This window comes from Eublepharis macularius, chromosome 5 (genome assembly GCF_028583425.1).
Source record: "Eublepharis macularius isolate TG4126 chromosome 5, MPM_Emac_v1.0, whole genome shotgun sequence".
Taxonomy (NCBI): domain Eukaryota; kingdom Metazoa; phylum Chordata; class Lepidosauria; order Squamata; family Eublepharidae; genus Eublepharis; species Eublepharis macularius.
The window spans coordinates 130,816,391-130,831,179 of NC_072794.1; the positions used below are offsets into that span (position 1 = coordinate 130,816,391).

Below are 14,789 nucleotides of genomic sequence, written 5' to 3' on the forward strand. Positions count from 1 at the left end.
TGGCGGCGGCAGCGGCGCGGGGCGGGAGGGATAGGAGGCTGCTGCTTTGTGGAGTGCGCTCCCGCCCCCCACGCCTCCTCCGGCGCTCCCTCCGGCACCCCATGCCTGAGGCCACTGCCTACCTGGCCTCAATGGGCGCGCCAGCCCTGGGTATCAACTACCATTAAGCTGTTCTATGATCTAAGTCAAGTTGCCCCCAGATGTTGTATGAGCTCATATCCATATTGATATTCACAACCTTAATCATAAGAGTCTCTATACCAGAATTCTGCAGGGTAACTACCTAGTCTCCATATTACACCTTTGAGAAACACTGTTATGAACATTAGAACATACATGGATGCCTCCTTTGGCAAAGCCATGCTCAGCCTCTCATTATATTACTGCATCTGTGCCCACCACCAGGTAGTTCAACTTGTTAATCTTTTCCTATTGGTGCAAATGCATAGAGACTATGAAGAAGAAAAACTGGTTGCTTACCTGTAACTTACGGTCTTTGAGTTGTCATGTATATAGTCACACAACCCATCCTTTTTTCCATTGCAGGTGCTTTTAGCTTGCTGTAGCATTATTAAAGACCTGAGCTGGGAGCTGCAACTCCTTCCCCTTGAGTATGACAGCTCAGAATGGGAAGATTTTACACTTAGCTAGAGAATGTTCCAAATTGAAGCTCTGCACAGGTGTTGGTACTCAGTACTGTGACTGTGAAGATAGCCACTTGAAAAACAGCCATTAAAGATAAATGACCTTTTTCTCCCTCTTGGTCAAATTTGAAACTGCCTTTTTATTTGCTGCTTTGGGATATACCCTCCAAGCAGAACAGTATTTTAATTAACTGATTTTGAAAAGTTGTGTCCTAAATTCCTCAACCAATGCCAGCTGTTGTGGAAGCTTACAAACCACAAGGAATTTTATAGAAACTTTCTTCCTCACCATAAATATACATTGATAATAAATCAATAATATCTTAAAATCAGAACAAAATTCAAAATCAACAAAATGCCTGGGTAGATGAGTGGAGGGCATTTGATAACTGTAGTTTCTCAACTGAAAAGTCACAGCTGAAAGCAATATCTTGTCATCATTAGTGTCCAGGGAACCAAACAGGACAGCATAACTTACGGATTTCTGCACTCAGATATATTTTGCTTTTCAGGTGGATGAAGAAGCCTCGTTGTGGTGTTCCTGATCATCCCCATTTAAGCCATAGACGAAGGAGTAAGCGATACGCACTAACTGGACAAAAATGGAGACAAAAACATATCACATACAGGTAGAATCCTCTATTTGTATCTATTCAATTAATGCTTATATGTATCACAACTTTTCAATTTAAAATTCCCAAGGCAATTATCAACAACAATAATCTACAACTTCAGAGCACAATAGAACAGGTTTATATAACATAGTAACAGCATAATATAAAATTCATGCTATATCTACCAGCAATAAAATAGTTAGATGGTAAAATAATGAATAAGTAATAATGAACCAGCAGAAGCGGTAAAAGAGCAATAAATCAGGACGGAGAGATAAAACAGTGCCATCCTTGCTATTTTTAAGTATGATATATAGATATTCGACTGAGCTTTGCCATGTAAAATGTTTCTGCCAGGGTATCTGCTCATATTCTGCATCAACCCGCACTCCAAGTCAGTCTGGGCATTTCTTTGATAGTCTTGCCTTGTGGATTCAGCCTCAATTGTATCTCATAGCCAAGAACAGACAATTTATGGCAGAGATCAGTCAAGCCCTCATGGCTGCAGAAGGAGGTGAGCGCATGTTCACAGTATATATGAAACATTAAGAAAAAAAAGGGAGGTAAGTGAAGTTAGTTATACTTGTTTGGGTTTCATTATTAGCAAGGAGTAGCATGAGGTCCCCCCTCCCAAGGAAAACTAAATATATTGTATTTAGTTTTGTATATATGAATTTTGTATATATTTGTATATATGTATTTTTAGATGTGGGCTTATGCATTCTGCATTCATTCTAGCCTTCTAATTCAAATGCAAATAAATATGTAATATTGTAGCTCTTTCTCAAGCAATTCATTCCCAGTGTGATTCTCAAGTGTTTTGTAAAGTTGTCCATGCTTGTAAGCCATTGTAGAAGCCTCTAAATATGCCACAAAATAATTCAACACTAGTACAGTAAATATACATAGCAAGTGTGAGTTTTCTATGAGAACTGCGTAGCAGAAACTGCTTTGACACACAGACCTAGCTAGATTTTGTTATCAGCTCTGCTGTCCTATTGGTTCACAGGCAGATGCTTCCAGAAAGGATTTGGTCATTGATCTGCCCCCACCACTGAGGCCAAGTTGGCTAGAACTGCTTCTGACAACAGCGAAGGAGGAAGCCACTTCAGTTTGGCGCCTCCTGTGAGGGTTCTAAGGAACAAGGTAGCTCTTGCTGGGAAGAACTGTGTGGCTCTGATCTTGTGTAGAGAGAGACTCATATTTGTAAGCTTCCTTGAAGACCAAAATGGTGGAAAGGCATGATATAAATGTCTGAAGTAAATAATAACAAATCATGGTTTTGTTAACAGAGCATGAATTATATTCGCTTAACACACAACTTAATGCTCCTCTTACCATTTTAGTTTTGCTCTAAGAGTGGTAAAGCAGACTTCCATTCCACTTCTGAGAGTCAAGTGTTTTCCACATGCACACATACTGGGTTTCCTAGATATTCTATCTGTGAGGATCAGATCTGCTTTGGGCCTCTGTTCAACCAAAGTGTTGTCTGTTTATTTTTTCTGCACTAGAAAAATGCCCGGTTTCAGTTGCATGCTTTCTGGGGAATACGTCAGTTTTGTCAGTTGACTTTGCTGGACAATAATCAGGGTATGCAGTATGTAGAAAAGCTGCAGAAAAACCGGGGAAAGAGCACTTCTCCGGCAGATGCAGCCTTTCTCCGTGCAGAATGCAGAAAAGTCGGGGAAGCAGTTTGCAGAAAAGTCAGGTAATTTTTGACTGTGCATGCAGAAATCTGGAGAGAAATTGAGGCAGTATGGGGCCAGAAGTGATGAAAACCTTGTGCAGAAAAGACCTGATGGTGGTCAAGACCCAGACTTGGATTTAGGAAATGTATGCTGCGATTCTTGGTCAGCCTGGTGAATAAGGATGTGTTTGTGTCGGGGCAAGTAATTATCTCATATGCTCATCTCCCCATCTGTGAAATGAAAATAACAGCCAGCCTCTGAATGTTAATTACAATAACACATCCTCAAAGAGCTATTGACATTTGACATCAGTTTCATTAATCTCACCTGCATTCTTCTCCTTTGCTAATAACTGTGCTTTTTCTGTGATGGCTCTTGGATCAGTTGTTAAATTTTTTTTTTCAATTTTGAAGGTTGCACAGAAATGGAAAGAAGGGATGAAATGAAAACATTGTGGAATGATGACAGTTCCATGTAGCTTAAATCATATATATCAATCCTGTGTGTTTTGAAACTGGAAAACAAATAATAGGTTGCCTTTCCCAGTCTACGGGCATGCCATGAATGTGATAGACGTTGCTTCCCTTATATTATTGATTACCCTTGTCTTTTTTAGTTACAACTCCTCAGGTTGCCTGGGTATGTTGTGCTACAAAGGAGTAGCTAATTTGTAAAAGCTGAAGAAAAAGGAGAAAAAGAGCCTTCCACTTTTCTTGTTCAAAACACAAAATAACTTCTTTTAAAAAGAGACTCCTTTAATTTCCACTTTAATTTTGCTATCTTTGCTCTAATGTCTGACACTTTACTCCTCCTTAACATAGCACAAAAGAATATTTTGATACTTATTTTGTCTCTTAATTTATTTTAAACTGGTAAGATAGAAATGATTACCAAATTGCTTTTTGAGGGAATTATGCTTTTCTGTCTACCTAAACAAGTGGTGGGTTTTAAGGAGTGTATCTATACTATGTTAAATTTCTATATTACTTTAAACATTCAAGCTTTAAACCAGGATTCTTGATCCTGTTTATACTTTGCCATGAAGGCAGGATTCTGAACATCCAGGCCTGTATACTTTTGTATGGAAGAAGGTAATAGGAAATCAGAGAATTCTCAGTAGGATGAGAACAGCATGTGAATTTGCTTGACCTATCTTTTGCTTGTTGGAAAAGTGGAATCCTGCTTGGTACAGCAAGTTAGGGGAAAATGTAGGCAGGCAGAGTGCTGGGCAGGCGTGGGTAATGTAGCTATTGCATAGTGTTCACTGCAGTGGTTTTGCTAAAGCGATAGCCAGAGCTTTGGGGTTCTTAAAGATGTACTGTGTGTATTATTTAGATATCTAAAAGATTTTACTATGAAAATTATTGATAGCAGTTATAGCAGTAATAGCCTTCCTCTAGGAAAAGGAAGAGTGCACCACAATGCTCAGAATGGGTTCATGGAATTTAATGATCTAATTAAGACATTAAGTAAAGATAAGAGAACAATCACTAGAGAATTGTTTCATAGAACAGTGTCACTGTTTATTATGTACTGATGCAGCAATTGTCACCATCCTATATGCCATTCACACCGTTTTCCACAATCCAGCATTATTTATATATGTATTACTTTGTTCTCTCTGATTCCTTTCATTATTACATTTTATTATTTTTTTAAAAAAATATTTAAATAAAGTCTAAGGTAGAACCTACTGGTTGGAATATGCACCGGAGACCCCAAGCTTTCAGGGGATGGCTAGCTAGGGGAAAATGTCATCATACAGTTTAAGCCAAACCTGAGGCACATTGTTATGAAAGGTGCTTTGTGAGTGGTTAGTGCAGTCAAAAGTCTTTCATGGCAGTTCTTTTTAAGTATGCCTTATTTTAAGAGATTATTACACATTCTGCAGGTTTATATAGGAAAAACCCCTAAAATTCTTAGTATTTTCCTCATTGACAATTCAGGGTGTGCACCAAAAAAAAATCAGGGAAATTCCAGATTCCTAAAATTTGGGCCTGATTCTCTGACTTGGTTGGGGTAAATCAAAGGAATTCAAGTTAATTTGGCCATTATTCCCTATGGGGAAATCAGTCTGAGGGCTATCTGGGGGGTTGGGAGTGTGTCATTTTTCAATCAAGCTTCATCAAATTCACAGAGAACCTACTCCTGACTGTTTTATAAAGACCCTAAAAATTCAGGAAGATTGGAACTCAAGGGCCAATTCTGTGGACCTCCAGAGAAGGTCCCCCAGCCATATATTGGGGGAAATGTCCCCATTTGTTCCTATATTGGGGGAAATGTCAAAGCTGACTCCCATTGCACAAACACACTCGGTCAAGGCTGCCATAGCTAAAGAACCCTTCCTAATGCAAGCTCATCCCTGGGAAAGCCCAACAGAACCAAAATAATGCTCCCACCAAACCTCAAGTGCTCTCTGAGCAGGCTGCCCAGCCACTCTATTGTTTCCTATGATGAGAAAGTTTTGAGGCTGTTTCTTGGAGCACAAACACAAAGGGAATAATGCCAGTGGTCAGAAGCACTCTCCCTATGCAAGCTCATCCCTGGGAAAGAATGCAGAACCAAACTGAAGCAAGGAAATGGAAACCCCCCCCCCCCAACCAAAGTGAAGCAAGGGGACCAATAATCAAACCAGAGAATCACATCCATTACACCTAAACCGAACTGAAGCAAGGGACACTGTTGCAACTTAGCCCAACAGAACCAGCATCATTCACAGCAGCCAGGCATAACCCAGAGTCAATGGGGCAAAACCACAGAACAGAACCAAGCAAGTATCCTGCCACAAGCACAAGGCAGCAGTGAGCAAACACAGTTGTATAAGATGGATCCATCTTGGCTTCAGACTGAAAGTGAGAGTGACGGGTAATTTTGGGAAACCCAAGCTTCTCCTCTCTCCCTCTCTCTCTGCAGAGAGCACTTTTCTCTCCCTCTCACTCAGGAGAGCCTCGAGTTGAAGGCTGTGATAGCCTTTCATCACTGGTCATCCCTCCCACCCCTGCAATGAGGGAAGTTAACATTAGACAACATATTACATAGTACATAACACAATAGCATTCTATAGCTTCATTTGGGTATTTCTGTCGGTTTGCCTCTGCAAGTGGTCTGTCACTCTAATTCTCTACTTTCCCTAACATCTCTCTCTGAATCTTCCCATCCCAGAGGCAAAAGAACAACACTTCTGGTGCTGCCTTTCTCAGTTTTCTGCAGAAATCTGAGTCAACGTGGTCAAGCCAGTGGTTTGGGGACTGGGGAGGGGTCCAAATTGGAGTGTGCTTTTAATGTTCTGCAAAGTGGATTAATAGTCCCTCCTGCTGGTGTTTTACCTAACTTTTAAGTCTTGGGAAGAGCACTTTTCTCCACCTCCCCAACACAGTCTTGCAGAAGATGCAGAACAAAAAGTGGGCTCACTTCATTCACCCTGGAAGTCCAGAGTTGGGCAGCAAGTTGACCTTCAGGAAGACCAGCTGCTCAACTCTCCAGGGGAGCAGGCAAGTGCAATACGAGCTGACAGTGTCATCCACAATGGAAAAGATGTGCTCGCTCTGCTCGCTCATCAGAAGGCATGAGAGGAGCCTTTGAGCAAGGAGAGAGAGGTCTGGCCAGACCACCTCTTTCTTGGCCCAGCTTCTTCGCCTCCACCAAATCCTGGCTCATGCCCAGAGGGGTTGAGGGCACACTGGAATATCTCCATCTCCACGGACATCCTGATGCTGGCTGTGGGGGGAACCTGCAGAGAAGGGGTGGTGTTGGGGGGAACATCAGCGCTGTCCCCCATCTCCTCTCCTGGCAAGGAGCCCCTCCTGGCCTGTCTATGCCGCACACACAAAGGAAGTGGATCTCTCAAGCTGGTGAGCTTTCTGGCCCGCTCAGCGAAGCGCAGGTTGTACATGGTAACTAACATGTATGCCTCCTTCTTAGTGAGAGGCTGTAGCAAGGATGTGATGCCTTGTTGCAACCTTCTCACAAGTGCACACACTGCTGGAATGAGGTCTGAACATCTTGCATTTGGATCCAGGAAAGAGTCCATTGCAGTCTGAAGCATTTGCAGAAGAGGAATGATTAAGCCCATGGTTGCCATGTCAGACGAGACTAGAACAATGAATTTGTTGAAGGGTCTAAGGACTGCCACCATATGGGAGATGGTGAGCTAATCCTGTTGGTTGAATTCACCCTCTCCCCTCCAATTGTCACTCTTTGAGAGCCACACCATGAGGGAGACCTGCTGCTCAACCAAACACTTGAGCATGGCACGGGGGGAGTTCCAGAAAGTGGCAGTGTCACAGATCAGGCAATGCTCTGGCACATCTGTCCTGTTCTGCTTCTGGCACAGTTGTTGATTTGCTTTCTTACTGCACAAGAAGTGACTTGTGATGTGCTGGCATTTTTGGAGGAGACATTGGAATGCATGAGTTGTGGGGTCCTCTGCAGGTTTCTCAGAAGAACCCAGACCAAGAGCATCCTTCACCATGAAGTGAAGTTTGTGAGCCATACAGTCAATGCATTTAAGGTCCACTTGTGCTGCCACTGCCTTGATGTTTGCACCACCATCAGTCACCATATATCCCATGGTGACATCCCTGACTACCCAGTCTAGTAATTGTCTCTCGCTGGTGTCAGCAATGTGTATCTGCCCTGTGGCTTCACTGAGAACCTGAACAACAACTTTACAATCTGGGACTTATGTTAAGCCAAAGCATCCCCCACAACAGCAAATCACCAAATATAAACAGCAACTTCATAATATAACACCAAAGCACCCACACACACTACAGTAAAAGCAGTTTTTAAAGGGGAAACTTTAAGACCAAACTTGTTCCTTCCCTCCCAATCCTATTCCTCCCCCAAAAGACAGGAAAAACTTAGTGAGTCTATGAGCCAAGCTACAAGTGACGAATTACACTTGCCTGGCAAGTGAACAGACTCGCGTGTATTCCTCCCTGTTCACTTGCCATTCACTTGCTCTTCACTTGATCAAGTGGAGCACAAGTGAATGGCAAGTGAACAAGGAGGAATAAGTCTGTTCACTTGCCAGGCAAGTGTAATTCAACATTTGTAACTTGGCTCTATGACTCTCAACCCTGGCTGGGTGCAGATTCTCTTCTTCTTCTAGGCAGCCACAGCAGTAGATAGGCACTAAGCACAGGGCAGGCAGCAACAAGGCAAATTCACTCCAAAGCAAGCCAGATCAGAGAACCAGCAGGCAGCAGGAGCTGTAGGAGCAGCAGCAGCAGCCAGCAGTCTCCAAGGCAGACCACACAAAATGGAGGCTCATTTGAGGCAAGTCTACTTTTTTAATTCCTTGCAGGTCAGTTTGAAAAAGTCTCCTTTTCAGAGAATCTCATTGACCAAATAAGGAGAGCTTCCGCAACTACTGACCACTCATTCCCCCTCCCTGCCTCATTCCCCCTTCCTCCTGCCTCTGCCTCTATCCCCCTCCCCCTCCCATCTTACAAAAAATGGTGGGAAATGCTGTTTCTTTGCAGAAAAACAGCAAGGAAATAGCCAAACTCTGATTCCTGAAGCAATCTGAATTTACCCAAATTAATTTGGGGTTTTAAATTAAGGTTCCCAAATGAGATCCAGGATTCTCTATTTTGATCTGAGAAAGCAGAATTTCACTGAATTGGCAAAAATACAGCTCCCCCCTGCCCCATCTCAGATCTTAATTGCATATCCCTATTGATAATTTTGCACAAGAGTCCAGAATTTCACTCTTTCAAGTGAAATGTTGGTAGCTACAGGTTAAATCTTAGGCCAGAAGGTTTGCATGTGTTTTGCTTGCCTGACTAAATATGCATCCCTAACATAATGTGTGGTCACTGTTCCCCCTAGTGGTGTTGCTAGTGACCACAGTCAGTTTTTGAGGTGATGGTATTTTAAGGACATTGTTTGCTCCAGTGGTTAAGCTAAATACATTTTTCTTAAAAGTCTTCAAGGATTACTTTACACATTGATTTATTTCCTGAAATATCCCTGAATGTCTGTCATGGAACCACTGCATGTTGCTGAAAATTGTCAGGGTTGTGTTAGAATGCGACTCAGACCAAATGGAGAGCATAAGAAGAGAGAGCTTTCAAGAACATGCCCAACAGAGATCTGTGTAAGCATGACTAATAAAATATTTTAACTGCTGATCTAGAGGAAATATTGAAAATGAATTAAACTGATTATCTAGTATAATAAACGTAATATAGCGAATCCTTGCCATTTTACATTTATAAATCTGTTTTAAATAATGTTGTTCCTATTGATGACAAGGATTTCTATCTTCTTGTAATGAAGAGTACCTTTAAATTTGGTGTGAGGTTGTGTTTAGAAGATTTGTATCCAATCTCCTTTTCCTACCTATACATTATTCTGTTTGCTTTTATTACAGTCCTTCATATTGATATTTTTATAAACAAAACAATTTTGATTGTGCTCTTTTCATCTTAGCTACTGACATTACTCTGATTCTGCAGTATCCTGTGTGTGGTTGAGTCACTCACGCTGATCACACTGTTCCGGATGAAGGCAGTTTCATTGATTTGTACAGTTGTATTCATATGCTTCCCATCCCACTCATTAGCCATGACAACATGCTTTTTTTGACTAGAGGTACAGAGTCACTTAAGGTTTCTGAGATAGTCACACATCCATCTACGTAAGAACTAGTGATGCTGCCAGATTCCCCACTAGATATGGATAGCGTTGAGCCATGTGGCACGATGGGAAATCCAGTCCTTATTCTACAGATGGTTCTTCATATGGGAATGAATCCCATCAAATGATCCGCCTGATGAGCCAAATGCCTTTTGCTACAGCAGCTTATGAATTTTATCCCTTCCTTATATGGAGGCATGCTTCCCAGCTTGCTTCTGTATAGACTTGTAATATGAATATATGTTATTTGAAGTCCTCTAAAACCCTCGGCAAAGACATTCTGTTCCTGAATTGAAATTTAGACAATATTTAACATTGCAGGGATTGGGACGCATTGCGTCAGAGCTTGTGTTGCCCAGAAGTGCTGGGTGTGTCAATTCTAGGGTTGTTAACTCTGTACTGAGAAATTCTGGGAGATTTGGAGCCTGAGGAGGGTGGTCTTGGGGAGGAGAGGATCCTCAGTGGGGTCTGGTTCCATAGAGTCCTGCCTCCAAAACATTTTCTTCAGGAGAACTGATCTATGTAGTCTGGAGATCAATTGTAATTCTGAGAGATCTCCAGACGCCTCCTGGAGGCTGACAATCCTAGTCAATTCCTGCCAGTCTACACAGCTGACAGGGCCAGTACAGTCTTCTTGCCTCGCTATTCAGAGTCATCATAGGAACTTTCCAGAACAAATATATTGACTACCTGAAACTTTCTGTGTTTTCTGTTGTGTTCGGAAAGTTCATAAAGCTGCTATCTGGGCAAATATTGAATTTTATTCCTTCGTTTGTCTACCTGCTGAAGTTATAGATTATATTTCATATTGTACTGTATACTGTAAACAATATATTTATTTGTCTTGAAAAAACATAAAAGGTTTTTTTCATATTAGTGGGAGTATGGATGGAAAGTCATGATAATGTTATTCTTTTCCTAAATAAAAAAATTCTTATAGAGGTATGGTTTGTAAACCTGATAACATGATCCTGAAAATCTCTTAAAAATGTAAAAGGTCTCAAAATTAGTTTTCTGGTTTTACTTATCTAAGATCTGAAACATGCTTTTAAATATGAAGACCCTGTATAAGAAGGTCCCTTTCAGTAAATTCCTTCTCTTCTTCATATAGTGTACACAACTACACCCCTAAAGTTGGAGAGCTTGATACCAGAAAAGCCATCCGGCAAGCATTTGATGTTTGGCAGCGGGTGACTCCACTCACTTTTGAAGAAGTTCCTTATCATGAAATTAAAAGTGACAGAAAAGAGGCAGATATCATGATATTTTTTGCTTCTGGTTTCCATGGTGACAGTTCTCCTTTTGATGGTGAGGGTGGATTCCTAGCCCATGCTTATTTTCCTGGACCAGGAATAGGAGGTGATACTCATTTTGATTCGGATGAGCCATGGACACTGGGAAATTCTAATCATGATGGTAAGATTTTAAAAGAACTTCTCATTCCGCACTAAGCTTTCAGAAGAGAGGAAATGTTGGTTTCATGGAACCTTTTCATATGAAAAGGTGGCTCAAATATTGTAGCAGAATCATTGTTTTTCACTGTCAGTAGCTAAACACCTCTATGTAAATGTATTTGTTGAGATCTGAGAGGGGGATCTAGACTAGAGAACTGAGTGCTCTGCAAATAATCTTGCTTTAAGGGTAAGCCAACAAGCTTGCTTCCAAAGTAATGAAATCCATTGGTGTATCAATCCAAGTCCATCTTCTTGAGCTCACAGCAGAATTAAAATGTGATGCCAAATGGCCAAGATGTTCAGTTTCCAGTATATTTTAACCCCATCCTTCCAGTGATCTCAGGATGGCAGATGTGGTTATTTCATCCCTGTTTTATCCTCACAATAATCCTGTGAGGTAGTTTAGGCTAGAGAGGTCACCCAGTGAGCTTCATGGCAAGATGGAGATTTTAACCCAGATCTCAACACTCTTAAGCGATAGACCACACTAAATCAGTTGTAAATTACATTTTTCAAATGTGAACTTTGAATGATTTTAGAGATTTGCAATCCAATTGTCACCTATGTATTTAATGTCTCTTCCTTACTGCTAAACCACCCAAAGTGATTTGTGATCTATCCTCATTTGGAAATGTAGTTCCATCTTTTGGGATTTCTTTCTCTTCCTTTTAAGATCTAGATCTGGTAGATTTTCCTTCTAGGTAAAGGATTAAGAGTTATTTCTCTGTATTGGCTGATTTTGAGAATAACTTACTGTGTCTGTGGTCTCCCATACTGGGTATTCCAGATGTCTGGTAGCAGATCTGTTTCTCAGAATACACAATATTATTTTGTTGTGCCTTGTAGTATGCAAAAGAAAAATGTCTTAAGGGGAAAATCTACCATTTACAGTTTAAAATAGATGGGGCTGAACTGCTGCTTCATCGTCATGTTTTCTGTGCAGTCCTACATGGGGACTGCATGTGCAGGCCAGCTGTGGATGTTCCAAACCTCCTGGAGGTTTGGATAGCCTTTTTGCGCACTTTCCCCCCCAGGCGTGGCTATAAAAGGTAGGGCAAGTGGCTCCCTCCCTCAGTTCTTCTTTTGCCACTGCTGAAGAAGGGCATGCCTTCTCTCCGCTCCCTGGTTCCATCATTATCGATGCAAGTTAGGGCCTTTGATTCATGGCATTGAAGGCCCTCTTCAAGAAGTGTTGCCATTGTGGGACAAAGATGGCACAGTCAGATGGGCACAATAAATGCCGCCTTTGTCTGAGTGAGGGCCATGACACCTTGCTGTATGTGGTCTGCAAATAATTTACGCCCAAAGCGTGCCATGAAAGGGCCTCATCATGACTTAAAGCTGCTCTTTGGGAGTCAGCCCTGAAGGGCTCTACAGACTCCAATCGTAATGCCTCAAATAATAGACCGCAGTGCCCAGAACAGGCCTCCTTGGTTCCTACAGCATGTTCAGTGCCTGTCACTATTCAGAAGGACGAGTTTGTTTCAGCTGCGCCTTTGACAGTTTCACCTCGGTGCCAGTCAGAGCTGCCTACAAAAACAGCTAAGCTCAAGTCGAAGCATACTGATAAGCCATCAACTTCTAAAGATACTGAAAAAATGGATAAAGAAATATATAGAGTCATGTTGGAAATGTAAGGAAGCAGATGGCTCCTTTTTTCAGATGTGGTGGTCATGTAAAAAAATTTGGAAAGATATACACACTGAGATTCAGAAGATTTTAAAAACTGATTTTGCTATGAATCCCCAGACTACGTTGTTGGGAATAATACCAGATAATGTTGACAAAACACTACACGAACTATTTAGGTATCTGCTGACAGTGGCAAGAGTGGTAATTGCAAGCAAATGGAAAGAAGAAGAATGTCCAACCAGGGAAATTTGGAAAGACAAAATGTCAGAATATGCAGTGATGGCAAAATTGATGAGTTATATAAAAAGAAGGCCAATTAAAGAATTTGAAATGAGAAAATTACTTTGCTTACAACAGATAAAATTTATAAGATGTTTTAGGCCTGCAAATATGACTGAATATGATTATACATTGATATGTTTCTTAATTTTTGACTGTAAAATACTTAGTTGAATAAAGATAATTGGTAGAATAGAATGTATGATAGATAATATTGAAATATTGTTAATAAGTCAACATTGTCGTTGTTAAGAAATATATGAGTAAAAGGTAACGACAAAATAGGGGTAAGAAGGACTTTTCCATTTTCTAAGATAAGGAGTAGAAATAGGTTTGAATTCCACATGTGCTGTTTATTTGAAAATATATATCTTTAATATTATTCTAACACTCTTAAAGGTTATGATAATTAGTTGCATTACGACATCAGCATTATTATTTTTAAGAAAAGGTAATGATAAGATAGGGGTAATAATGGAATAATGAGTTTTTTATTATTTTTTAAGATAAGGAATAGAAATAGGTTTGAATTCTGCATGTGTTCCTTATTTGAAGATCTATACACTAAACAGTTTTTAATTATTATTCTAACACTTTTAAAGGTTATGATTTTTGTACTCTGTACTTTGATAATCCTTGTAGCACACAGCTTTATATTTGTTTTTCTTGTCCCCTTCCTTTATCCCTCTTTTTTCTGTATCCCCTTTCTATTTTAATAAAATAAAATATTTTTAAAAAGGTTAAGCTCAAGTGGAAGCCATCGACTTTTAAGTCTCAAAAAAGGGAAAAAACCATCTTCTTCAACAGTGACCACTTTGGTTGCCTTATGTCCATCTAGGGTTCCAAGGACTCCCATCTCCAACCCCTAGAAAGTGTTCCACTTTTGTTTCATCCCTTTCAGAGGGTGAGATTTCTGAAGTCATAGAATGGTCTACAACCATTTCTCCAATTGCTGCTGTTACCAATATGGCCTGTGGAAAGATAGAGGTGTTCCATGGACCCATCTGAAAATGACAAACACTTGGAACTGGCTCCTCACCATATATGCCATTGGTTCCATTATTCTCTGTATGGCTCCCCATACCATTACTATGCTTATGGGTTTGAAGGTTCGCCAGGCATGTACTCACCCTCTCATTACTTCTTCCATAACGAAGAGCCTTATGTTTCGGTTGGCTCAGAGATAAATCTAAACCTACCTCAGTTCCAGCCATGGTTCCAGAAGACAATGCTGTCCCAGAATTGACATTGAACCATACTATACACTTGGATGATGATTACAATGTCGGCTTGGATCTTGCCGCAGAACCTTCTCCACTGGAATTTCTTACTGAGGATTCTGTTGTATTCCCTAGTGAGGATCTCCACTTGTACACCGAGCAGTTAGTCCAGATAGCAAGATCTCTGGACATTGAGGTGACCTGCTCTGCTCCGACCTCTTCAAAGTCCAGTACTCAGAAGCAGCCGTACCAGTGACATTTTCAGTCATGCAACGCATGCTTGACATGGCCAAAGATGTGAGGTGCAGACCAGCCTTGACTTCAGTGATGACAAAAAGCTGGATAATATGTATAAAAGAAAACAGGATCAGGTTTTCTGTTTACTCACCCTCCTGCCAATTCTATTGTTAGCGAGACCCTCTAAGGCAAGGCCCTCCAAAAAGCACTGGCCATTCAGCTCCAGTCGAAAAGGAGGGCAGGAAAGTAGACATACTGGGTAGAAAGGTTTATACTTCCTCAGTCTTACCCTTTAGAGTCAGTAATTATGAGGCCATCTTGGCCCACTACTGGCTTTTCTTATGGGAAAAGATAGGCCCATACTTGAGCCTAATCC

General features: G+C 41.0%; 1 protein-coding gene across 2 annotated transcripts in view; it reads left to right on the forward strand.

The window, feature by feature from the left end:
- MMP24 (matrix metallopeptidase 24) overlaps nt 1-14,789 on the forward strand; it is a 55,116-nt gene that overhangs the window by 20,919 nt on the left and 19,408 nt on the right. For both annotated transcript variants that reach the window (XM_054980905.1, XM_054980906.1), the window contains exons 3-4: nt 1,157-1,273; nt 10,703-11,007. In XM_054980905.1, the coding sequence (XP_054836880.1) occupies nt 1,157-1,273; nt 10,703-11,007 (422 nt within the window). The remainder of the gene's footprint in view (nt 1-1,156; nt 1,274-10,702; nt 11,008-14,789) is intronic.